The sequence below is a fragment of the Aspergillus karnatakaensis genome, assembly GCF_047715665.1.
Source record: "Aspergillus karnatakaensis strain CBS 102800 unplaced genomic scaffold BJY04scaffold_9, whole genome shotgun sequence".
Lineage (NCBI taxonomy): Eukaryota > Fungi > Ascomycota > Eurotiomycetes > Eurotiales > Aspergillaceae > Aspergillus > Aspergillus karnatakaensis.
The window spans coordinates 106,019-131,614 of NW_027395721.1; the positions used below are offsets into that span (position 1 = coordinate 106,019).

A 25,596-nucleotide genomic window follows, 5' to 3' on the forward strand; every position below is an offset into this window, starting at 1 on the left:
AAATAAATACCCCTACTACTACTGCGCCATGTTTTTGATATCTTGAAGTGAATCCACGTTGATATTACGATTCAACTAGACAAAGGAATATCACAGTTCACATCACCATACCTACAAGTTCAAACCCTCGCCGCCTCTGCCTTGTCCAGAATCTCCGGATACCATTTCCTCGCAACCCGAGGATGCTTAATCGCACTGCCCCAAAACAACCCATCCCCAACCAGATTATCATACACCTCCTGCGCCATCCCCCTCGCATCAGACCTGACCTCTCGACCCTCAACAAGCTGCATAATCTCCCTCGGCAGCTTCAGCGGCATCTCCTCCTTCCTAAGATCCAGCCTGAACGTCTGAAAGAAAGGAAATGACAGCCTCGCACCAAGTGCCTCCCCAGTCTCACGATCTACAAAATTCTCCGGATGGAGATTCACCCTATGCGTAGTCGCACTGCAGACCCCACCCGTCAACGCCTCGAATCCACGCCCAATATTCACAACCAGTGTCCCCGGGACTGGAGTCGCGGGAATCCACTCCCCTGACTTGTTTTGGATCTCAAGACCAGCGTGGTCTGTGCCTTGCAGGAGGAAGGTGAGGAATGTGCCGTCTTTGTGCGGGCCTATTCCCGAGAAGACGGTTGGGTCTTGTGCATTCTCGCTCTTGCTGCTTGCTAGGGATTGCAGTGATGAAGGCTCCGGGTACTTGATCAGCTTGAATCTGTCGGCTGGACGGTCATCGAAGAAGGGGAGGAGAGCTGTGGGCTCGAGGCCTAGGGCTTCGGCGGCGAGGGGCTTGAAGGATTCGGCTAGGTGGCGGATTGAGGAGATGTAGTTTGTTACTGTGGAGCGGAAGGTTGGGAGCGTGGCTTCAGGAGGCCACTGGGGTTGTTAGTTTGAGCTGCATCATATATATATACACCATGCACAACAGCGTTCGAGGGGGGCAGGGGTAGTGAAACCGAAGCAACTCGTACATACCAGATTCGGGCCTGTCATGTTGCGGTATAGCGGTTCGTCAGCGGCTGGCTCGGGATTCTCCATTCCAAGCTTAAAGCAAGAGAGTAGAGTCAATCAGCTGGCTAGTCTAGCGACATGCTAAGACCATGAGCGGTACATACCGTGAGTGACTCGCGGTAGTCAGCGTTTGGTCCACTAAACTCGTTGCCGACACGGACATAGCCATAATAATGCTTGCTGTGGACCATTTCAATCTCTGACTTCTTTTCTATGGGGAGATCGAAGAACTGGTTTGCCTCCTCCCTTAGCTCGACCTGCAGGTCCTCAGGGATAGAGTGGTTGGTGAGGTAGAAGAAGCCGATGTTGACGAGGGCATTGCGGAGGTCGGAGACAAATTTTGCGCGCGTGGCGGGCGACTTGGTCTCTGCAAAGTCGAGGATTGGGATGGAGGAGAAGTTGGAGGCCATTGTGGCTCTTTAGACGCTTCTTCGTGGTATTTTTGGCTACTGGAGAGTTGTAAATGGTAAAGCGAGTATGGGCCGTGCTTGAAATTTCATATAGGTTGCAACAGAAGAGGCACAGCTACGATTGATGGATGAAGAATCAAGCTAATGGGCACTGGAGTAGTTACCTGCCGTCTGCTGGCGTCGGATGGCGCCGGTGAGGCGTCCGATCTGGTCGTGCATTGGCAGCCACCTCAACGAGCTGGAGCAGGCGTCTCATGACATGATGAACGCGTCAGTCATATGCAGTCGCTTTAGACTCCTGTCATGGGGTGTACTGGGTGTGGTAAATGGTCTAAGATCAGCATGGATGCTGTTGTAGCCATATATCAGCCGGCTTCCTTGCTTGACGCACGACACGTCGTCCAGGAAGAATCTGACTCGAGACCGACAATCCCGCTGCTTTTTTGCACTACGCTCTTTCTGACCAAGCAGGTTACCAACCTGAGAAGCGGCATTCCAAAAGAACGCTACACTGCACTGCAGCTGGACGCAAGGCAGGGGCGGTCTGACGTCGTGGCTGGGTAGGGCTCGTAAAGGGTAGACCCCTTGCAGTGTGACCAAGGATTTCTGAAGCCAAGACTAGAAATACCAAGATCAACTGATTTCTAATAATGGTGCAATGTGGCCTGCACGATTTGGACATGTAGCTATCTGGCAAAGAGTGTTGATCTGCAATTGGGTACCGGTGTATGATGATAGCTTGCACACATCCAGATATTAGTAGAGAGTAACAGCCGAAGATGATGTACTATCCTCTTGAACACATTTCGAGGCAACTACTAAACACTCAACATTGAAGATGGCTACACAGCAGCCAATAGCGCTGATCGGAACTGGCTGCAGGTTCCCAGGCGGCGCCTCGTCTCCATCGCGGCTGTGGGATATACTCCAACAACCAAAAGACCTCGCAACGAGGATTCCCAGCGAACGATTCGAAATAGACGCATTCTATAACCCCAAGCCATCTACGCACGCAGCCACCAACACACAAAAGTCATACTTTCTGAAGGAAGATGTGCGCTGTTTCGACGCCCCCTTCTTCAATATATCGGCAAGCGAGGCCGAAAGTATCGACCCTCAACAAAGAGTCCTACTGGAAACCATATACGAGGCATTAGAAGCAGGCGGGCAACGACCGAAAGACCTGGCTGGGTCGAATACAGGTGTGTACTGCGGACTTGCATACGAGGATTACGCTAGCATTGTGCTCCGCGACCTTGATGCCTTGCCACGGTACACGGCAACAGGCACATCTCGAGCAATGGCGTCAAACCGGGCGTCGTACTTCTTTGACTGGCGTGGGCCATCTATCACACTCGATACGGCGTGCTCGTCAGGTTTAGTGGCACTGCATCTAGCCGCACAGGCTCTACGCAATGGCGACTGTACTTTAGCCGTCGCAGCTGGAATGAATCTTATTCTCGCACCGAATGTCTTCATTAGCGAGTCGAAACTGAACATGCTCTCACCCACAGGTCACTGCCGCATGTGGGATGCTAGTGCGGATGGCTACGCGCGTGGCGAAGGTGTCGCCGCGCTGGTTCTTAAGCGTCTGGATGATGCGATCGCAGACGGCGACCCGATTGAATGTGTTATTCGTGCTACGAATGTTAATCAAGATGGGCGGACGATGGGGATCACGATGCCATCGCGAACGGCACAGCTGGAGCTTATTCGGGACACTTACGCAAAGGCCGGGCTGGATCCGACGAGCGCGCTTGATCGATGTCAGTATTTTGAAGCCCATGGGACGGGCACTCCAGCGGGAGATCCGGAGGAGGCGCATGCGATTCACGAGGCATTCTTTCCAGCAGGTGCTGATACCAGTGAGACCCCCTTGTTTGTGGGTTCCGTTAAAACAGTTATCGGGCACACGGAGGCGACAGCTGGTATTGCCGGCGTTGTGAAGGCGTGTCTAAGTATGAATCATGGCCTTATCGCCCCGAATCTATACTTTGAGTCCCTGAACCCAGACATCTCAGCGTACGGGGCGCGTCTGAGGGTTCCGACGAAGCTGCACGAATGGCCAAAACTACCTCCGGGCGTACCGAGACGGGCTTCCGTCAACTCGTTTGGGTTCGGGGGAACAAACGCCCATGTTATTTTGGAGAGCTTTGAGCCAGTAGCAAACGAGCTCGGCCTTTCATTACAAGATCCACAGTGCAGCATTCCCGTCGTCCTACCACTCGTCTTCTCTGCCACGTCTGACAAGTCCCTCGGTGCGAACTTGGAGAACTATGCAGGTTTCCTCAGCACTAATGCGGATGTCAGCCTCAATGATCTAGCATGGTCCCTCCTGTGCCGACGCGGAGAGTTCTCTTACAAATGGCGTACCTACGCAGGGTCTGTGGCTGAATTGAGGAGCAAGATACAGACTGAGCTGGAGCTGAGGAAGTCCGGCTCGCCATCGACCATAGTCTCCCGACCAGGCTCGAAGCAATCGCGCATTCTCGGTATCTTCACTGGACAAGGAGCCCAGTGGCCAACCATGGGGGCTGAGCTTCTATCAATGACGGAATGTGCCCGAGGCTGGCTTGACGAGCTGCAGACCTCCCTCGATACCTTACCCGCTGAATATCGCCCTGCCTTCTCGCTGGTCGAAGAGCTTTCACGGTCAAAGGAGGCATCCCGCGTTGAAAGGGCGGATCTGTCGCAGCCACTTTGCACGGCTGTCCAAATTATGCTGGTCAACGTTCTGAGAACACTGGGTATTGGTCTGGACGTTGTTATCGGACATTCGTCTGGCGAGATTGCCGCGGCGTACGCAAACGGTATCATCACGGCCTCTGATGCAATCCGAATTGCGCATCTGCGCGGGTACGTCGTGAAGTTAGCGGGCAGGTCAGGACGTCCTGGTGCCATGATCGCTGCTGGCTTGTCCGTTGAAGAAGCCGAGACTCTCTGCCGACAAGAAAGCCTGCAAGGCCGAATACGTATCGCAGCTGTTAACTCCCCTTCCTCCGTGACGCTCTCTGGCGACGCCGACGCGGTGCAAGAGGTTGAGACCCTTTTAAAGAGCGAGGGCAAGTTTGCTAGAACCCTCCGCGTTGACACAGCCTACCATTCGCACCACATGATGCCCTGCGCGGAGCCTTATCTCAGGGCATTGCAGGCGTGTGGTATCAAGCCCACTATTCCCTCCTCGACCGGATGGTTTTCGACTGTATATTGCGGCGAGGAAATGACCAGTGCCCGCTCCCCCGAAATGCAAGCCCAATACTGGGTCGACAACCTAGTCGGCAGGGTCTCATTCGCCCCGACCTTGGCCGCGATAATTCAGACAGAAACCCCATTCGACATGATCCTCGAAATCGGTCCACACGCAGCTCTCAAAGGACCAGTCCTGCAGACACTGTCCGCAATGAACAGCACAGCCGCACCACCCTACGCCGCCCTCCTAAACCGCGGAGACAGCGCAATTGCAACGGTAGCAGACGCAATCGGTTCCTTCTGGACGTACCTAAGCCAGAGCTCATATAATCTCGAGGCATACCACCGCCTCTTCCACCCCCACATGCAACGCCCTTATTTCCTGCGAAACCTCCCGACATACCCCTTCGACCATTCCACCCCGCACTGGGCAGAGTCGCGAGTCTCGCGAGCGCTGCTACATAACAAAGCTCCGCGAAACCAGCTCCTTGGCCGTCTAACACCTGATTCAATGGAAAACGAGTGGCGGTGGCGCAACTACCTCCGTATTGAAGATACTCCATGGTTAGCCGATCATAGTATTCAAGGTCAGACTGTGCTTCCAGCGTCTGGAGTCGTCGCTATGGCGTTGGAGGCTGTGCGGATTGTTTCCTCGGCAAAACAGGTGCGGCTGGTGGAGCTTTGTGATTTGAGATTCCGCTCGGCTATCCCAATTACAGAGGCTGCGGGTGGGACTGAGACGGTGTTTGTGCTGCGCGCGTCTGGGAGTCATGGGAGTGGCTCGCAGCTGGATGGCGAGGGAGAGACGTGGCGCGCGGAGTTCACCGTTGCGGCTGATATAGGGGGGTGTTTGAAATGCTGTGCGGAGGGGTCGCTGGAGGTCGGGTTTGGGAGACCAGATAGCAATTTGCTTGCACCTGGAGACCCTAGGATAGAGGACATGCGGGACGTAAATGTCGCGGCATGGTACTCGTCGGTGATGGAGCTGGGCCATGGATATTCAGGTCCATTCCGTGGGATCCAGTCACTCAAACGAAAGGGGCAGACAGCCCATGGGGCTTTGTTGAGCACTGGAGGCGTATCCAGAGCGGATCCGTTTGTACTTCATCCAGCATTGCTAGAGTCTGTGCTGCAGGCTCTACTCGCAGCGTCGGGCTTCCCTAGCGAAGGGCTAGTACCTGACGCAGCATGTATCCCTGTTCAGATTGGCCGAATCTACATCCACGGAAATATTTTGCGGGCCGGCTCCAAGACCGCAAATGGTCTTTTATCGTGTGCAGCTGCCGTCACGGAACATTCACGACACATGGTCACTGGAGATGCTGATCTGTGCGACTCGAACGGCATGAGGATCGTACAGTTAGAGGATATCTGTTTCTCCTCGCTGACGACCACTGACTCAGAGCATGACGGTGGCTCGCTCTTTGAGCTCGTTTGGGGTCCTCTGCATCCTGATGCGGCGGAGCCATACAACGCAGATTCGGATTGCACACCCTCCTCGCGTCTTGCAGATCTAGACCGTATTGCACGCTTTTACCTAGCAGATGCAACGGACAGGTTGACCTTGGCGGACCGAGAGGGATTAGACCCGCATCGCGCGCGTTTCGCGGCATGGGTGGACAGTGCATTGGCACTCGCGGACTCAGGTCAACATGAACCTGACCACGATTCTGGATCTGTCGACACTCTCCTAGACAGCGAGGATCTGACACCAGTCGAGAAAGAAGTTATGCAAGTCGTGGGCGGCAATACGCTGAGCTATCTTCGTGGACAGACCAGCATGACGGCTCTGTTAAGGGAGAATAACCTCCTGGAGAGGTTCTACAACACGTCGCCCGACTTCGCTGCTTACCATGCGCAGCTCGCTCATGTAGCCGGTCAACTTGCATTTCGGTTCCCGCGGATGAGGATACTCGATGTTGGAGTTGGCACAGCCGCTACCAGGGCTATTGTCGACACAATCGGTCAATCTTGTCATACATATACGTTTACAGCTCCTGCTGAAGCCCCTGTCGCTGAATTACAGGGCGCTTTCATTGATTACCCCGGTCAATCTATTTACAGGGTGTTAGATCTCGGCCAGGATCTATGCCAGCAAGGCTTCGAGGAAAATGCTTATGACCTGGTTGTAGCACCACATATTCTACACGAAACTTCGACACTGGAGACCACGCTGGCACATCTCCGACGTCTTCTTAAGCCCGGAGGACACCTCCTTTTCATGGGTGCGACGAATACAAGCGCGCTTTGGGTTTTGGCTATATTTGGTGCTTTCCAATCTTGGTGGCGCTCCAGCAAGGGCACACACGCAGAACCAATCATCGGTGTGAAGGATTGGGATACTGCGCTTAAGGCTGCAGGCTTCTCCGGGGTTGACACCATTACTCCTTCTTACGACACGTCCGCCAGGCCGTTTTCCGTGCTCGTTTCCCAGGCTGTGGATGACAGGATCACTTTCCTTCGTGATCCGCTCGCGCAGTCTGCTGCAGGATGCGCGAGAGTACTGGATGAGTTACTTGTTATTGGTGGGTCTAAGCAAGGCAACAAGACCTCAGCCCTAGCTACGCAACTTGGACGAACCTTGTTGCCGTATTTTGCTCGAACCACTATATATCCGAGCTTGGACGCCATTGAGCTTTCATTGTTAGGCGGGAGAATTACTGTCATCAACCTCTCCGATCTAGAGAACCCGCAAGCTGACCATTTCAATCACGCTCCACTGGTTCAGTTGCTCTCCGAAAGATCTTTCCGACTGCTCTGGCTTTCTGGTGAAAGTGGACCCCACCCAATGAGCAAGGCGTTGCTGCGTGTGCTAGCGCATGATAACCCGGAGAGCCGTTACCAACATCTCCAGATCGTGGGCGCTAGTCCACCAGATCTCCCTGATATAATAGCTACGACGGTACTGCGCCTCGCTAGTAATGAGAGCGCGAACGATTGTTCACTTACGGATTGTGTCTGGAGCACAGAGCCAGAGCTCTTGTTGGAGAATGGCACTATGAAGATTCCACGGTTTAGACGTGCTATGTCCAATACCCTTCGCCATTCGGAAAGTCAACAAGCAGTATATGAAAATGTGAATGCCGAAGGAGCCTGCGTCGACCTCATTCAAAGTGATCATCTCGAGCTCACTATCCGACAGCCACCAGCGGCGGCTCCTTCCCACGTTCAGGTTAGCGTGGAGTTTTCACTTCGCATGGCGGTGGTAGTCGAGGGGGTGGGCTTCCTACATCTAGTCGTTGGACGGGACGTCCAGACGTCAAGGCGAGTCCTAGCGTTAACCACCCAGCATAGTCCTCTCATTGCCACCCCTGCACCCTGGCTCATAAGCATTCCCCAAGATCTCTCAAAGGAGCAGGTGGCAGGTCTCTTGGAGCGAGCTGCATCCTGCCTCATAGCAGTGTGCCTGGTGAAGGGAGCAAGAGCTGGCACTGCGATCTTGCTACATGAAGCTGATTCCATTCTGCGTGAAGCTGTTACCCTACACGCGCCAACAAAACAAATTTCGCCGTACTTTAGTACTTCGTTCGCGGAGAAGCGCGCTGCTGGCACTATCGTGCTTCATCCACTGAGCTCTAATCGCACGCTCAAAGCCGTACTTCCTCCAGATATATCCATGCTGGTTCACGTGGGGGAGCAGCCCAGTCGCCTCTTCACTCGCCTCAAGTCCGTTGTAGGTGCGGATGTCCGCATCGAATCCGTGGAAACGTTCTATAGCCTTTCATCTACGGTCGTGACGCCTTCACCCGACGAGATCGCCAGGGCACGGCAAATGCTCGACGTTGCGACCGAGCTAGCCGAAATAATAGACCATCCATTCACTTCTGATTTCCTACATGTGCATGATCTACCGCTGAAAGCCAGCGACATTCCGAAATCGACGATCGTCGAGTGGACCAATGCACGCCGCGTTTCCGTTCGAGTCGAGCCCGCGACAGCTACTGTGACCTTGTCTCCGGACGCGACGTATCTGATTCTCAACCTTTCTACGACCATGGCTCGATCGGTGGCTGAGTGGATGGTGTGTCGAGGTGCGAGGACCATCGTGGTTGCCCGTCGACCTTCAGAGCACGAGCCCCCCCTAGACGGGCTCTCGGTTGACGGCGTGAGCGTAATTCCAGTGACATTGTACGTGCACCTCTTTTTCTTTTTGCGCACCGTGATAACTTGCCTAACACCTAATCAGAACCTGGAATGGGTCGAGGTCACTCTTAAGTCTTCATCAAAGGATCGCCGAGGACCTTCCTCCCGTCGGGGGCGTCATTTGTGGTCCCTCGAGCTCTCTAGATGGAGACGGAGATGCAAATGGTCCAGCTAGAGAGCTATCTGCAGAGTTTCTACGGAGCATGACAGGCATTGCGGATCTCGATGCGCTATACGGGGATTCTGACATGACACTGGATTTCTTTATCTTCTACGGCTCCACTCTGGAACCTCTCGGGAACCACGATTACGCGGCCAATTGCGCCGAGATGGAGGTAATGTCTAGCTTGATACGTGGACGTAGAGCGCAAAGACTCGCTGGCAGCATCATCCAAGTCGCGGATCGCTTACCTCTGTCCGCAGCCGATCTGCACGAATACCTCTCCGAAGCCGTTGTAGCGGGTCGCGCATCAAGCACTGGTAGTGGCGAGCTATTAGTTGCCCCTCGTGCTGTTGGGCCAGCTGGTCAAGATCCGAGATTCTGGCATCTAGCTGAGGAGAAATCGAGTTGCCCAACTCGGACATCCATGAATCAGTTAGATGATTCTGATAAATCCCTGGAGCAAGCATCGAGCGTCCGCGAAGCAAGAGATATAATCGAAGCCAAATTCACCAAGGAAATTCGAAGGCGGCTCCAGGTTCCTACTACGGAGACCATCACGCAGCAAACGCTCCTAGTGGAGCTCGGCATGGACTCGTTGGTTGCTATTGACCTGCGGACGTGGTTTTCGAAGGAGCTGGGGGTTAATATCCCGACTTTGATGATCCTGGGAGGTGCGTCGGTTGGAGATCTGACGGACTATGCTTGCGCGAATTCGGAGTTGGTGAAGGGGCTTAGAGACGGGCAGCCCCTCAAGGAAGAGGGTTTGGCTTCTGGAAGTGAAAATGGAAGTTTGCCGACTCCATCTTCGCCGAGTACGCTTACCGGTACATCGGAGACAGATGGCGATGCGGGCGGTTCTTCGTCCGAGACGGGATCATCGTCGTCATCACCATCGCCATCGCCATCTGCCCTTAAGAGAGAGAAAGATGCATATGAAAGGACTGAGGAGCTGTCATTTGCGCAGTCAAGATACTGGTTCCTGGAGCAGTTCTACGATGATCGAACGGCGCATAATGTGACCTTTCTCTTCAAGCTGAACGCCGCCCCTGATGTCGCTCGGCTTGAGAGCGCAATTCGCCACGTCGTTACGAGGCACGAGTCACTGCGGACATGCTTTATCCATGGCACCAGTAAGACCACCGGTCCGTTACAGGCAATCCTTCGCCATGGTGAGCTCCAACTGGAACAATCCGACGTCCAGGACGACCAAGATATTACGAGGGAGTTTCAGGCAATGCGAACCTATATCTATGAACTCAGCCGCGGCGAGACTGTGAGAATCCGCCTCATCACCACCGCCACTGGCGGCTCGTTTTTGCTTCTCGGCTGGCATCATATAGTCCTGGACGGTGCAAGTCTCCATATCCTGATCAGTGAGCTTGGGGCAGCTTATATGCGCCAAGCACTTCCACCAGCTCCTAGACGCTACACCGACTTCGCGGCGGCGCAGCGCAAATCCTTCAAGAACGGGGATATGGCTAAAGATCTAGCCTACTGGAAGGCCGAGTTCGCGACTATCCCAGAGCCGCTCCCGCTCCTCCCCATGGCACGCACGAGAGTCCGCGAGGGACTAAAAAGGTACGATGTGCAAGACCTGAAGATGGAAATCCCTTCTTCCACAATGCAAGCAATCCGAGCCGCCTGCAAAAAGACCCGCGTATCACCCTTCCAATTCTTCCTCGCTGCTCTTCGGACTTTCCTTGCACGACTCACCAACGCAGACGAATTCTGCATTGGAGTCGCAGACTCGAACCGCTTTGACCCTGCTAACGCGGGCATTGCGGGCTTCCTCTTGAATTTCATCCCTGTCCGGTTCAATGCTGATATCCACGACCGAAAATTCGAGGATGTGCTCGTCGACACACGGGAGAAGGTATACAAGGCTCTGCAGCACTCGGCCGTGCCATTTGATAAGCTCCTGGATGAACTAGGCGCGCCTCGATCAACGGCTTATAACCCGCTGTTCCAGGTTCTGCTTGACTGGCAGCCGCAGACGGGGGATGAGTATAGGCTGGGGGATATTGAGATGGCGGTGGAGAGGTTTCAGCCTGCGCAGACGGCTTACGATCTTACTTTGCTTATTGCGGAGGCTTCGACAGGGGCTGCGATTGTGCATTTTCGTCTGCAGACGTCTTTGTATGATGGACACGGTGCGGAACTTATTGCTCATGGGTTTACGTCTCTGGTTGAGTTACTGGCGAGGGATCATGGACAGGTGGTAAAGGATTTGGCAATCTATGATAGTGTGGTGGAGGGTGCGGCTGAGCTTGGGAAGGGGCCATCGTTGCGATCAGTGTGGCCGTCGACCATTTCGCGGAGGATTGACGAGGTCTCGGAGAGATTCTTGCACCATCTAGCTGTCAAGGACACAGAGGGTAGAACTTTCACCTATGGGCAGCTGACTGAGCGGACGAGCCTACTTGCCAATGTTCTTCTGCGACTAGAGATTCCCACGGGGTCCCGAGTGTGTCTGTTCATGCACCCCTCTGCGGAGTGGGTGTGGTGCATGCTAGCGATCTGGAGGCTAGGGCTCGTTTATGTCCCGTTGGATCTGAGAAATCCAGTCGAGCGGCTTGCAACTATGGTGCAGGACTGTGAACCTCAGGTTATTCTCTGCGAGCGGGAGACGGAGAAGAATGTTGCTGGCCTGGGCTCTCCAGCTTCCCAGGTCATTAATATATCGTCCTTAAACTCACAGTGCAAGATCTCAGCAGTGGAGAACCGCTCAATGCCCGATAATCCAGCAGCGGTTCTCTACACCAGCGGGACCACAGGCCGTCCAAAAGGGATTCAGCTTCGCCATTCGGGCATCCGCAGTCAAGTTGAAGGGTACGTGACCCGCTGGGAAATCGGCCAAGAAGTTGTGTTGCAGCAAGGAGCCATGACCTTTAATCACTCGCTCGACCAAATGCTCGTCGCACTATGCAACGGCGGCCGCCTTGTCGTGGTCGCAAGATCTCTCCGCGGGGACCCTGTGTCGCTCACCAGGCTGATCGTAAATGAGCAAATCACGTATACAAAAGCCACTCCGTCCGAATATTCCATGTGGCTGCAATACGGCTCCGAGACCTTACAGCAAGCCGCACGCTGGCGGTTCGCCTTTGGAGGCGGCGAGCACTTCACCACCAGCCTAGCAAAGCGTTTTCAAGCACTGGAGCTGCCCCAGCTGCGTGTCTTTAACTCCTATGGACCCGGCGAAATCACCATCTCCTCTCACAAAATGGAGATCAATTACCGCTCCACTGACCCTGTGCCTGGGAACATCTACCCTGTCGGATACTCACTCCCGAATTACAGCACCTACATCGTTGACCAGAGTCTACGCTGCGTGCCGCAGGGTGTGAGCGGGGAAGTTCTCATCGCCGGCTCCGGTCCCTGTATGGGGTATTTGCATCTCGATTCCTTGAACAAGGAACGATTTATTCAGAATCCAGTCACAGACGCCGAATATGTTGGTCAAGGGTGGACAACTGCATATCGCACTTTCGACCGCGGTCATCTCCTTGCTGACGGGAGTCTGGTGATTGAAGGGCGGCTGGATGGTGATACGCAGATTAAACTGCGTGGGATACGCATGGAGTTGGAGGATATAGAGAATGCTCTTCTATGCGCCGCTGATGGGTCGTTGATTCGGGCTATTGTTTCGCTGCGTGGAGACAGTGAGAGCCATCAGTTTCTTGCGGCGCATATTGTCTTTGCGTCAAATTTCAAGGGTAATGTGAGTGAGGCGTTGACGGCACTGAAGAAGTCGACCTCCCTGCCGCAGTACATGACCCCCTCGGTCATCGCTCCGGTTGACGAGCTGCCCTTGAATGTGCACGGGAAGGTCGATCGCAGGGCTGTTGCATTGCTTCCCCTGCCAAATGTCATAAAAGGAAAGGACACCTCAGAAGGGGGTACGGCGACGGCGACCGAGCACAACCTTCTGAGCATATGGGGCGATGTATTAGGCGACGTCTGCACCAACCTATCCAGCATTGATAGCAGCACCGACTTCTTCCTCATAGGCGGAAGCTCCGTCCTCCTCGTGAAGCTGCAAGCACTACTCAATGCAAAACTCGGCGTCGCCGTTCAACTCATGCAACTATTTGAGAACAGCACCCTAGGTGAGATGGCACGGGTCATCGAAGGAAGTGCCACAAAGCCAGCGCAGAGTATAGACTGGCAAGCCGAAACTTCTATCGACGATTTGCCCCTCCACCAACTACCACTACAAAGCTCTCCCACCTCATCCCCAGCACCAAATACTCACACCGTGATCTTGACCGGCGCAACCGGCTTTCTCGGTAAAACAATCATCAAGATCCTCACCTCCACCACCAACATCCACATCCACGCAATCGCTACTCGCCCCAGAACCCCAAGCACAAAACGCACCCTTCCCACCTCGCACCCAAACCTAACCGTCCACACCGGAGACCTAGGCACGCCCCTTTTCGGTCTGTCTCCAGAAACAATCACCTCCCTCGCCAGCCAAGCAACAGTGATAATCCACACCGCCGCCCACCGCTCCTTCTGGGACGAGTACGCGACCTTCCGTGCCGCGAACGTTACAGGGCTAAAGACACTAGTTGCGCTTGCGCAACCTCGGCGCATACCAATCCACTTCCTTTCCAGCGGACTGTTGAAGACATTGTCTCTAGCCGCCGACAGCGGGCCTGAAACAGAGAGTTATGAGGGATATCTAGCGTCTAAATGGGCAGGCGAACGGGTTCTGCTGAATGCAGCGAGGATGTGGGGGGTTCCTGTTACGTGTCACCGGCCGATGCACGGTGAAATATCGGAATCCTCTGGGGAATTCATCTCTGAAGTATGCGAACTCGCGAAGCAGATGCGATGCCGCCCTGTCGAGGGCGGATGGGAGGGGACGTTCTGCTTTGTGCGTGTGATGGCATTGGGTGAGGCGGTTGGGAGGAGCGCCCTGGGTACGGATACAGATCTTTCACCGAACGCAAAAACAAATAGCTCTCTAGGCGAGATTGTCAATAACGCCGATGGTGAGGGCGAGCGTGGTATCGTCCCGTGCTTCCATATCAAGGAGCATAGGGCGACGGTTAGGGTTGGTATAACGGATATTGTGACAGCGGTGCGGGAGCAGGAAGGTTTTGATGGGTTCGATACGCTTGGAATAGTGCATTGGATGGGGAAGGCAAAAAGGGAATATGGGTTTCAGTGGTTTCCGACGTCGCATGATGCTGTCGTTGGAGAGGGAGGAGCAAGGAAGAGTACGCGGGTGTAGGTGCTGCTTTTTTTATGCATCTTACCAAAAGGTCTATACTATTGTGTGAAATATCAAATTACATTTCTCAGTACTGTACTGAAATTAGAATGGAATATTATGTTTTATCTTCCACTGACCTCCTTTACTGATAATATATTTCGGCCCTGTGAACTGCTATATATATATCTATTAGCATCGTTGCGGCAGAACACGGTGGGTGCGCTAGAGCGAGGCTTGTTCTAGGTAGAGTCATTTACAAGGAGGCACTTAGGGGACATAACATAAACAGTCTTTCTATGAACAGAAGCCTTGTCCTGAACGTGTAACGCTTAACTAAAATAGGTACTCTGGTAGATCAAGCAGTACTCGAAACGTAGTCACCCAGTCCACAGAAACCTTTAAACAAGCGACTGATGGCCATACTTCTCCGCCAACAACTGCGTCGACGCCGCAACAGCCGCATTACATCCACTCGAGATCGCACCGGCAATAACCTTATACTGAGTGACGCAGTCCCCAGCCGCAAACACGCTATGAACACTAGTCTGAAACGCAGGGAAGTCAGCGACGACCTCCCCGGTAGCCGTCATTTTAACACCCAATTGCTCAGCAAAGAGCCCGTTGGTTTTGGTGAACGGGTTATGCAGCAGGAAGACCTCGGTGGTGGTCGTGCCGTCGGCAAAGGTGAGTTCGATACCGCCCTTTTCGATCACACGCGGAGGTGGGAGATGGGTCGCGAATCGACCTTGAATGTTTTCTGGTGGGTACCTACAGCCTGCTGGATCTGCAAGGCAAGGTCATCGGAGCCGTGGGTATAGATTGTCACGGTGGAGCTAAGGTGGGCGGCGATTTCGGCGAGGTGGATAGCCAATGGTGCGATGGAGGCGGTTTGGATGGCAAGCACGCCGGAGCTGGTGGCGCCGCGGTCTTCGTATCCTTCCCAGTAGAGGCAGTGGTATCTGGAGTGAAGAGAGACGCGGTGAGATAGAATTTCGTCAGTAGTCGCGGGCGAGACTTACATGCGCTTGACCCAGGCCTCGGCGTAGCCTGGAATATCAGGGAAGATGTCCGCTGAGCCTGTAGCAAAGATGACCTTCCTACCTTTCCAGGTCTTGCCGGCGGTGTCGGCTACCTCGAACAGGGAGTCGGTGATCTTGCGAGCTGTCGCGAGTTGGGTCTTTATAATTGTGACGGTGTCATAGTGGTTGAGGAGTTCGGGTCTTGCTTTCTCCCTAAACTGGGATGGGTTACGATGGTCCCCTATTCGAATCATGTGTATGTACTCGGCGTCCTTGTTGCGGTAGCTCTGTGAGTCGAACAGGACTGCGGAGTGGTTCTGGCGGACGAGCGTTGAGGCAGCGGTCAGCCCAGCAGGGCCGCCGCCGATGATCAAGACGTCAACAACAAGCTCCATTTTGATGGAAAGAGATGTAGCGGACAATATTTACTCGGAGGCTGAGAGGGAGAGTGGGTGTGATGAAGTCGGGAGGGGAGATGGACAAGGAAGAAACAGTATAGGCAGCACCTGGGCAGTCAGACCCAGCGAAGGGGTCTTGAAGGTCTTCCAGGTGTTACTTTTCTTTGTTTGCGGGCGGGCCCCTTCTCACACCCGACTGTAAGACTGTATGAGCACGTATATTCTGCAGCCTCCCGGACTTCCCTGATACAACTGGCTAGCACTCCATACGACTCCTCAAAGCTGACCTGTTAGGTAGCATGGCCACGCGTCCCATCTCACTTTTCTCATCATGGTAGGCCTGGGAGGAATGCTGTCTGTTTGCATGACGGCGCTATATTCCTTCCACACTGACCAGGATGGTACCAATGGACAAAGGAAAGCCGTCTAAACACCAAGACAGCATGTTCTGCTGCCGGCCAGTTCCCGTAACCCAGATCGTTCTACGAACAGGCTCTCTTCGCTGCGTTTGAAGTTCCCTTCAGACAGTACAGATGTCAACCCGACAAGGCCAGGTCCGTCGCCAAAAAGACCGAAACAAAGGCAAAGATGCTCGCTACGCTCACATAGCTCCAAACGATGGCGGGCAATGGCATACAACGGATATTTAATAGACCAGCATACTAATGACCAGGCAGCGAGTGGCCGAGGCGGGGACAGAAGCTGGGTGGGTAAGATTGGGGTAGTAATAGCAGTGTAAGCTTCTCACCCTTCTGACAACTTTCATCCCATTGGGCCTCCGGAACAAAGTGCGAGCCCTAGACAGACAAGTGGGGATTATCCCGCGGTCAATGACGGTTTTCTACTGGTTCGCTTGTGCTGGCATCGGCTATACTAACTCCGTTCTAAGGAGTTGGGGGCCACTCGTTAGCCGCTACTGTATAAGTAGTCTAACTGGCCAGTTTAGCAAAGTTCTCCCTCTCTCATCCTTCATGCCAAGATTAACTGCAAAAGTATCCTCTCCGCCATGGCGGTTGCCCCGCCATCCTCCGGATCCGAACAGCCATGCTCCGACTTGCCTTTCAGACGCCAGCGTAGGAGCAATTTCATGTTCGTCGACTTACAGAGCGATGGCGTCGGTACTGGCTCATTTGGTAGGCGCGAGAGGAGATTTGTTCAGAAAAGATTCCACCAACAACAGAAGCAGGCTTCTATAGATAGGCTGAGATCGCGGGCACCACCGAATATCATGCAGGGCAACGAGGAAAAAGCACGGGAAAATGAGAGGAAAAAGAGTCCTCGCGTAAAGTCGGAGAAATTAGTATCCTTGCCAACAAGTCCAAGCCAGCGCTACGGGGACCCCTTCGGCACCTTCGCGATACCAATGACGGGAAAGCTGTGGATGTACCTGCATCATTGTACGTGATTGGATACCCACCCGCTGGCTAACCTAACGACTTCGAATAGACCGGGTCCGAATCATCAACTGTTCGTACCCGTTTGATGCGTCGCAGATGCAGGTCTGGTGGGTGCAAAAGGCCATGACCTCGCCCGCCATGCTTCAAACTTGCGCCTTTAGGGCCGCCGAAGACAAGGCCCTTGTGGGGGCCATCCAAGGGACCTCCACCGACATTATTCAGAAGTCGATCAGGGATTCTATATACTACCGTATGAATGCGATAAAGGCCCTGAATGAATCTCTGGAGGATCCTGCGAAGTCAGCTACACACCCTACAGCCCTTCTTGTAAGCGCACTTGTGGGCAATGAGGTACGTTTTCTGCAATCTTGAGCCAACAATCTTCTTAAGTGTACTAGGCCATTGGTGGGAATTTCAATGCCCTCTTGGCCCATAAAGAGGGCCTGAAAACTCTTGTCTCCATGATCGGCGGTCTGGATGACCTCGAGCATTTGATGTTATCCACAATATACCAGTAAGAGGCTTCCTTGACCAGATGATTCTTACTAACCTGCCTCAGAGGTGCTCTCATGCTCGCGGCACTGCAAAACACCAAACCCATCTTTCCGCTGCTACAAAGATTTCGAGACGGGATTTTCCACGCATCCAACATATTCCAGGGAGAAGAAATTCGATATCACGACTGCACGATCCCACCCACTTTGACGTCTCTCGGTATTCGCTTCACCACAGCCCCCTGGCACACACAGCTCCATCCAACGCTAATATCCCACCTCGAGGCCTTTCGGCGGTTAATCCGCCATTTCGAGATCGGATCCCTATTCCCCGAAGTGGTTGCACCCACAGACAACGACCTCTTCGTCATCATCCAGCACGAACTGCTGTCCACACATTATACCCACAACGATACCCCATTTGATGAAGTTGAAAGTCGCCACAATTTCACACTCAATGAACCTCTCCGTCTCTCCCTGATGATCTACCTCTACACACGCGTCTCCAACTTCCAGGGCCTTCCAATATTACGGTTCATGGTCGAGACCTTCCAGAAAAGCCTGCAGGTCGCACTTGCGGAGAATCTATCACCATTATCAACATCGACCCTTCACAATCAGCCTCCAGCACTAGACCTGCTCTTCTGGCTCCTCTTCATCGGTGGCATGGCCTCACAGGGCCACAGCTCTCATGCTTGGTTTGTAAGCCACGTCGCGCATATCGCCCGCTCCCTTAGCCTGGAGGACTGGACGACGCAGGTACGCCCTCTCCTCGGTGAGTTCTTCTATACGGACCGGCCGGGGTATACGGATGCGGAGGATCTGTGGAGTGAGGTGACGCTTTTGGAGGGTGCATTCCGCTACATAGCGCCGAAACCGAGGGTTTTCGTTGTTGAGTTGGATGCAGGCGCAGAGTGTACCCAGCTAGGGCATGGAGAGGAGTTGCCTGATTGAATTTTAGAGCGATGGAAATGGTTTCTGGCAGTGCGTTTTGATTTAAGAATAGACCAGTAATGGATAATACCTTAGATTACGCACTTGGGTGCTAGGTTATTGTGATTTTATCCATCTCTATGCAGAGTTTGCGAAATAGTGCTTGTCTCGCAAGCCTGGTCTAGTTCATTCCGACGCTGGAGTAGGGCTTGGGCAGATGCTCCGTGGCATCCAGGGCTTTCCCAGTGTTTTGCAACCAGGAAGCAGCGCGATGGACGTTTACTAGACTAGCAAGAAACCCCTTTCCTGGGCACTATTATGGCTGTAGGGGACAGCGGCAGAGGTGGAGGGTTTCAGTCTTGGGGTTTTTACAATTATATATCTAGTACTCCCCGACATCACTGAAAGCCGATAGCAGATAAAAGAAAATATCAGATCACACTAGAGATGAAATGAAGTTACATTTCTAAGCGTAAGCCAGTGGAGCCACATATGGGGCGCTGAATAATGGCAGCAGCACGAAGCCCTACAGCTAGTTAGCGGGTTTCCGGCCTCAACTCCAATTCAGCATCTCCGCCCCCAACAGGGCTTACAAAGTGTAGTAAGCCACATGAGCCCTGGAGATGGTACATAAAGGTCGGTTGGCCCGGTCTGCTGCAACAAAAACAAAGATGACTACTTGTGCTACAATGTCGATCCCAACTCTTCCCGCCCGCCTCAACCCCCCTCTCACCGGCCGCGACGCCATAACCGACGCCCTCTCCCGCTTCCTAATCTCTCTGGACACAGTAGATGAGGCCCTATTCACCTCCTCGTTAACGGAGACCGCATCCCTAACCATCAATGGCGACACCACCTCCGGTCTCGCGGATATCCTTAGTATTCGCTTTCCGTTAGTCGGCGGTCTTGATACCACCCACCACGCGACCAACCTGCGCATTAACATTAGTGAGGACGGCAAAACCGCGCAGGCGACAGCGTCGATGCTGAGCCAGCACTATCGCTCTGGGGAGGGGATGGCGGGGCCTGGGAAGGAGTCTATGTTGCTGGGGAATATGATTGGCATGGAGTTTGTGCGGGAGGATATTAGTCAGGGGGAGTTCTGGAGAATTCAGAGTTTTGTGCTGCAGTCGAATTGGGCGGAGGGGACGTGGGATGTTATGAAGGCTTAGATCTTGCGTTGCAACCTGGAGGAGGATCTATGGGTGGAGGGGGGTTTTTTCACAGCAATTGTTGACCTGACTCTGCTCTGAGCCCGTTATGTATGCATGTGAATCTATATTATTTCGACTGCTGCGTCGTGCAGAAGGGTCTAAGTCACTTTCGGTTCATAATAACAACATAATAGCAAAAAATCTGCAGGATACGGATTACTATGACGCTTGTTCCACCGTCTGCCACATATTGTTCAAGTGTCTATGAAGACTTTTGGTTATGAGTTATGCAAATGCAAAAACATTATTCGGGATACCGGTCAGCATCATGCCTTTCTATATAAAGTGCTTGATATTGAAGGCTGGCATCTATAAAGAAGACAGATGCCGCAATAGACTCACGGTACTGGTTAAGAGGATTCCATCTCAACAAGGATCTGTAAGTTCTCCAACGTGTTCTTCCATCTGTCCCCGTGAAATAGTCGCGGTGAGTTTTGCTTCTCGGCTTTCTCGAATGCATAATGGAGAGGACCTTTCCCATCTTTATCTCCCTCATACAGATTGAGTAGGTCCCTTTTCCGAAGATACGTCAGGATCTCCATGCTCAATGAGCCACCAATAGCCCCATGATGTAAGATACCTTTCCCGGCTTTGTCCTTTGCTGAAAGATTGGAACCGTACTCAGATAATACTTCCAGGACTCCGATATGAGAGTTGTGGCTGCGCACTGCCATATGCGCCAGGTTTCGGCCGTCAGAATCAGTCCAAAGAGGGTCGGCACCACGCTCCAGGAGAAGTCGGCAGATTGTCGCTTGGTATTTAAGTTTAAATGTTGATAGATACGTACTCAATGGGCTATTCCCTTCGTTGTCGAGAACGCCCACTCTGGCGCCATAGTCCAATAAGAGCATAATCATTTCCGTCGAGGGGAGTACGGCTTGAAGGTGATGTTGGAGTAGGGTTTGGCCTTTAGCGTCTGCCTCAAAGCAGAAAGATCTAGCAAGTCGTTGGTTTCTGCTGAAGATTGTTCGGACAGTCTCATATCGAGCCTCACGAACAGCAAGGTGCAATGCATTCAGGCCTTCATAATCTGCAGTGTCAATGCAGCACCCACTATCAAGCAAGGTTTCCACCATAGAAAAGGCTCCGGCTTTGCAGGCATAATGTAACGCAGTCCGGCCTTTCCGATCAAGCGCGAGTGAATTCGCATATCGGTCAAGTAATTTCGAGATAACAATGGCTGCGTTATGCTTATCATATTTCACAAGGTGCAGAGGCGACTCGAGCTGGCTGTTCTGAATGTTTACGTCCATCGCAGGGCTTGCCAGAAGGGCGTTGATTACCGCCAATCGTTCCTTCTCGACGTATTCGTTCATTTCGTTCGCCTCCTCTGATTCAGGGTCTGAGATATAATCACACGCGAGCTCAACATACCACCTGTTATCAGTCCATGCGTCATTGTCGGGCAGTACAAAGGTGTACGGCTTTTTGTCGCAGTAAGTGCACGGGTTGCAAAGACCCCTCATGAGGGCAAGGTGAAGTGGTGTATCTCCATGATGACTGCGAGCGTTTGGATCAGCACCTCTTTCTAGAAGGTGCTCTGTCATCTCGCTATGACCAATACAGGCAGCGAAGTGTAGTGGTGTAAGGCCAACAGCATTACTGATGCCATGCGTCGGCCCCACAGGATCACTTGACGTTGTCGACATCCGCTGGCAACACTCCGCTTGATACCTCCGTTGCACTGTGATGTTGATATCAGCCCCTGCCTCGAGCAATATGTCAAGTAGCTTGGTATGTCCTTGGGCAACCACATAGTGAAGTGGCGTCATATTATCTTTGTCGCACAAACAGAAGTCCACATCATTCAATAGGAGCAACTTCACTATGTCGACTTGGTCCGGGCCTGAAGCCATTATTGCCAGGTGCAACGCATTCCGATCCATATTATCTGATGCACGAACATCTGCTCCGTTTGACAGAAGACCCTCCAATGCGGCTAGATTCAGACTGCGAGCAGCAACTAGTAGGGGACTTTCGCTAGCGCTGTTCCTGCTCTCAAGTTGTGAACCTGAATCGACAAGAAGCTTTACCAGGGAAGTGCAACCTTGGCGAGCGCAATAATGCAATGGACTATCCAGTTGTGCGTCTAATGCATTGGCATCAAGCCCCAGGTTCAAGAGAAGCTTAACTACCTCCTGCTGGCCATTTCTCAGAGCCCAGTGTAGAGCAGTCTTTCCATGGCCGTCTGCTATATTAGGATTCCCTTCTTCTTCAATAAGTTCCCTAATTTGTTCAATCAATCCGAAATACGCAGCCACATGTAGCCCCGTCACTCCATCTGGGTTTCGTATCAAACCGAAAGGAACTTGCGGCGGGTCCAAAACTTGGACAGCATTAAGTAGCTTAGGACCACAGCGAAGGAACCTTGCAACTAACTCCTTGACCTGGGGATATGCTTGCCTGGCATGGTCACCCCAATAGGAGGCTGCATACTGGTAAAGACAGTATATCTCAAGGCGCTTGTAGCATTCCCCTTGAATCTGAGTGGGTGGAATAGAAAATCTTTCATAGCTCAAGTAATTGATCAGGATAGTAGCCATATCCTGATGGGCCTCAGGAAACCACGACGTCCAGCGTCGCTCGAAATACTGTGACATCGTGTAATGGGCTAGTCGGACAGCGTCTCGCGCCTGGTCGACGGTAACTAGTCCATCGCTAACCTTCACTATCAACCAGATATGAGGTACGTTTTCCTCATCAAATTCCGAAGAATTGTTCGTAACTGAAAGGGCGTGTTGTAGCTCTGCGATCCGGACCGGCCGCCGTGCTTGGGTGATCCACGATAGCACTTGAAATGCCAGGTTGCGGCGGTTTATGGGTTGATTTTTGATTCTGGTCATATGATTGTCATAGGCATCGTGATAGGCCGTAGACCCTGTGGGGAGGTGCTCCAATGCTTGTAGAACGTCTCTAACGCTGATTTTCTCACTTAATGACCTCATATGTAGATAGGCGAGTAGAAACCTGGCGGCACAATTAGCAGAGATACTAATACCGGGGAAAACTTCAAGACTTGCATGCCGTCGGCGGCTTTCATCACGGCATCTGTGATCTGCCTTTCCAGCCCTGGGGCTCCCCGAATCCAAGCTTCGAAAGTCAGAAACTCACTTTTGATGAAAGTTTCCACGTCATAATCCCGAGCACGGATCTCGCAAAGCATGCTCCCCTTCGATCTGAATGATTCCACTATTTCAGAGATCTGCCTTGATGTTACGAGAAGGCTCGTACAGGCAGTGTCTTGAATGCTAAACAGGGTTTTTAGGATTCTTGATTGAATGCCTCCGGAGGTTGGGATCTCATCCAATGCATCTATAACAATGAAGGTTCTTGAATAGCCTTCCATAACTCGGCACAAAAGATTGAGAAGCTCGCTCGGTGAAGGCCGGGTGCCCTTCCGACAGTGATATTCGTAGATTTCCGCCACGAACTCTGGAGCTGGGCTGGGAATGAATTGCTTTAGTAGACCCCGGATCAGGTCTGTGTCGGATATTGGCACTTGGTGATCGAGGAATGCAAAGCCAACGCCAGTTCTCTTATCTTGCTCGAAGGTTCGATGTAGGTGATCAACTACGATCGAAGCAATGGTGCTCTTGCCCGATCCTGGGATTCCGGGACAGAATAACGTCTGCTGCGCCCCTTTCAACCAAGCCTTGAATTCTGTCAACTCGAGGAACCATTGACCAGTGCCCGGTGCCCGCTTATTGAGGAAGTCGCTTAACTGAAGCCCATGATTAAAACTGGTAAACCAGTCTAGCATTGCGGTATATTCCCGCATCTCCAACTTTGAATCCACGGTTGCAACCGCCTTTTCCGTTCTCGCGACAGTATCGTTAACTATCCATCATTAGTGGTATACCGAGACGGAAACACAGGACAACGAACCTTCTGATAATAGTTCCATAATTCTCTTTTCTGCACTAATTCTGCCTGCAGAGACCTCGTATAGAAGATCTTTGGCGTAAAGGGCAGCCGTCAACGCAGCGTATCCACGCCACTGCTTGTTCTTATGGCTATCCGAGTAATCGGAGATACCACGAATGACAATACAGGGGAAATGATTCATCAGGCCAGCAGCTTCCATCTCAAAGCAAAGAATGTCTTTCTCCGCAGCAAGCTTGTCACGAACAGTAGCGTCTTTAATCAGGCGGTTGCCAGAAGCAATCGTACCATAGTGAATTGCTGGGTTATTTTCAAGGTGTGTTCTTTCCCATCGCAGTACCATATTCGACTCGTCAGCAACACATTCGTTCTTGCCGCCACAGAGGCTGTCATGCGTAAGGTCGTGCTTGAACAACCTGTCACTGGTTAAATTTGGCTTGCTAAAATCTCTTTGCAGCCCTGGGTTCTCCTCCAGTATGGCACTGAGACTTTCTTCGATGCGGTGCCCTTTTCTCATATATCGGGCCTTCAGTCCTTGTATTGCCGTGCGAAGCGCAACCGGAGGTTGGTCAAGAATGCCGGTATAGAGAAAGGGCTGATTCTGAATCGACTTTCCAAAATCGCAATGGAAGACCCCGCTGTTTCCATTCCTGGGCACAGCTACTACTACATCACCGAGTCGGATATCATGATTGGTTGGGACGCCGCCGCCGATACCTACCATCAAGCCAACACGGATGTTGGGGAAGCTGTGGAGCATATCTCTTGCAACAGATGCTGCTGCAGTTGTGCCGTATTCTCCTTCCGGTAGAACTGCGATGACGACATTATGTTCGCCGATCCGTCCGAGGGTGTAACAATTGTTGTCGGCTGCAGAGACCTTGACGGGCACATCATCATGCTCCTCATCGAGACAAACCTGTGCGGCGACGTATTCTTGGGCGAGAGCGCATATCCACCCAACTGTGTAGTCATCTGGGCCAGGCATTTTGTCTCGTTCATACGACTCCGGAGTCAGTAGGTGTGAACTATGTAAGGCCCATAGACACGGCTGAGAATAAACGGCAAAGGGGATGGGATGAGGAAATCTGGGGGGTGGAAACGGAGTTGGGAAGACGAGGCAATCGCTGTCACTTGTCTGCGCGGCCAGGCTGTGGTCCTTATGCTGACATTTCATTTACTTCAGCATATTATTGGGGCTGTGCAAGTGCACAAGAGATACTATCGTCAATATTCTATTGGTGAGACGAGGAATGCGCAAAGAGAAGGCTGGCGCTTACACCTGCAACAAACTCAACATTTCGAAGCCTAGAGACGAGATCGCGGTATAGTATTGCAGAGTCTGATAGGAATGATGTGGACCAGGACTTTTGTTCTTACTGTTGTGTGATGCGTTGTGAAAGAAGTTCTGCATCCAAAAGGTTGAGGGACAGGATCGGGCACATCCTGCCCAGTCGCTTGTTCCTGCCCATGCGGCACATGCTAAAAGCCTTGTATTGCAGACCACTGAAAACCGTCCAGGAAGCGCCACGTCAAAGTAGCCCTTCACATGTGAAGGGGCACTCGATACTGATGGTGCGAGGCTGTACTTCAGCCTTGTCAGTAACCATCATATGCGGTAGGGAGACGCAATCGATTCTTCCTCAGCCAAGGTCCAATTTTCGAAACTCCTCCAACGCATCAGATGGTCGGGTACCTCTACAACACCCAGAATGATAGCCTTCGCATTGTATGTCTATTTCTCCCAGCGCTCGCTCTTGGACAAAATATCACCTCCAGTCCCGAGCGGGTAGGATGGGTTTCACCATCAGGGACGCGAAGTACCTCCGAGATTCTCTTTGGGTGTTTTAGCATCTTCCTCGTCTGTTCTTGGAAATGTGTACACTTGAATCTGCCTTCCGTGGAAGAGAGCAAAGCAGAATGGTACGCAACACTGGGCGGCCGGCTACCATATTGGCCAGCGCGCCCCGCGAGGAGACTCCTCTTTCGAAAGATGAAATGGATGGTCGCCATCGCCCTGGCGCCAGAGGTTGGAGTGGCCCTAGCTGCTCGAGAGTTTCTCAGGGCACGAAAGCTGCAGCGATTTATCGATTCTCCCACCTTTACCCTGAGCCACGCCTTCT

General features: G+C 52.6%; 6 protein-coding genes across 6 annotated transcripts; 3 read left to right on the forward strand and 3 right to left on the reverse strand.

Annotated features, from left to right (window-relative positions):
* Positions 1-10: 10 nt before the first annotated feature.
* Positions 11-1,420, reverse strand: BJY04DRAFT_232980 (isopenicillin N synthase family dioxygenase; the record flags this gene model as incomplete). Its single annotated transcript, XM_073719851.1, has 3 exons — positions 11-875; positions 975-1,043; positions 1,115-1,420. The coding sequence occupies 3 exons, from the start codon at positions 1,418-1,420 to the stop codon at positions 120-122; spliced, it is 1,131 nt and encodes a 376-aa protein (XP_073574415.1). The 3' UTR covers positions 11-119.
* Positions 1,421-2,258: 838 nt separating this feature from the next.
* Positions 2,259-14,154, forward strand: BJY04DRAFT_215063 (uncharacterized protein; the record flags this gene model as incomplete). Its single annotated transcript, XM_073715396.1, has 2 exons — positions 2,259-8,737; positions 8,796-14,154. The coding sequence occupies 2 exons, from the start codon at positions 2,259-2,261 to the stop codon at positions 14,152-14,154; spliced, it is 11,838 nt and encodes a 3,945-aa protein (XP_073574416.1).
* A 380-nt stretch (positions 14,155-14,534) lies between these two features.
* On the reverse strand, positions 14,535-15,550 carry BJY04DRAFT_215064 (NAD(P)/FAD-dependent oxidoreductase; the record flags this gene model as incomplete). The annotated part of the gene is made up of 3 exons (XM_073715397.1): positions 14,535-14,837; positions 14,909-15,095; positions 15,156-15,550. 3 exons carry the CDS (start codon positions 15,548-15,550, stop codon positions 14,535-14,537), a joined length of 885 nt encoding a protein of 294 aa, XP_073574417.1.
* A 982-nt stretch (positions 15,551-16,532) lies between these two features.
* BJY04DRAFT_232987 (uncharacterized protein) lies at positions 16,533-18,771 on the forward strand. Its single transcript, XM_073719852.1, has 4 exons — positions 16,533-16,950; positions 17,000-17,301; positions 17,349-17,464; positions 17,510-18,771. The coding sequence occupies exons 1-4, from the start codon at positions 16,560-16,562 to the stop codon at positions 18,396-18,398; spliced, it is 1,698 nt and encodes a 565-aa protein (XP_073574418.1). The 5' UTR covers positions 16,533-16,559; the 3' UTR covers positions 18,399-18,771.
* A 295-nt stretch (positions 18,772-19,066) lies between these two features.
* On the forward strand, positions 19,067-19,549 carry BJY04DRAFT_215066 (nuclear transport factor 2 family protein; the record flags this gene model as incomplete). Its single annotated transcript, XM_073715398.1, has 1 exon — positions 19,067-19,549. The coding sequence occupies one exon, from the start codon at positions 19,067-19,069 to the stop codon at positions 19,547-19,549; it is 483 nt and encodes a 160-aa protein (XP_073574419.1).
* A 392-nt stretch (positions 19,550-19,941) lies between these two features.
* BJY04DRAFT_215067 (ankyrin repeat-containing domain protein) lies at positions 19,942-24,461 on the reverse strand (the record flags this gene model as incomplete). The annotated part of the gene is made up of 3 exons (XM_073715399.1): positions 19,942-22,558; positions 22,600-23,428; positions 23,477-24,461. The coding sequence occupies 3 exons, from the start codon at positions 24,459-24,461 to the stop codon at positions 19,942-19,944; spliced, it is 4,431 nt and encodes a 1,476-aa protein (XP_073574420.1).
* Positions 24,462-25,596: the final 1,135 nt, after the last annotated feature.

Excerpts from the sequence above, each read along its gene's own strand:
- BJY04DRAFT_232987 (XM_073719852.1), top strand. The coding sequence starts at position 16,560 with ATGGCGGTTGCCCCGCCATCCTCCGGATCCGAACAGCCATGCTCCGAC. Across the intron at positions 16,951-16,999 it reads GTGGATGTACCTGCATCATT|ACCGGGTCCGAATCATCAAC; the intron begins GTACGTGATTGG and ends GACTTCGAATAG. Across the intron at positions 17,465-17,509 it reads ATGTTATCCACAATATACCA|AGGTGCTCTCATGCTCGCGG; the intron begins GTAAGAGGCTTC and ends AACCTGCCTCAG.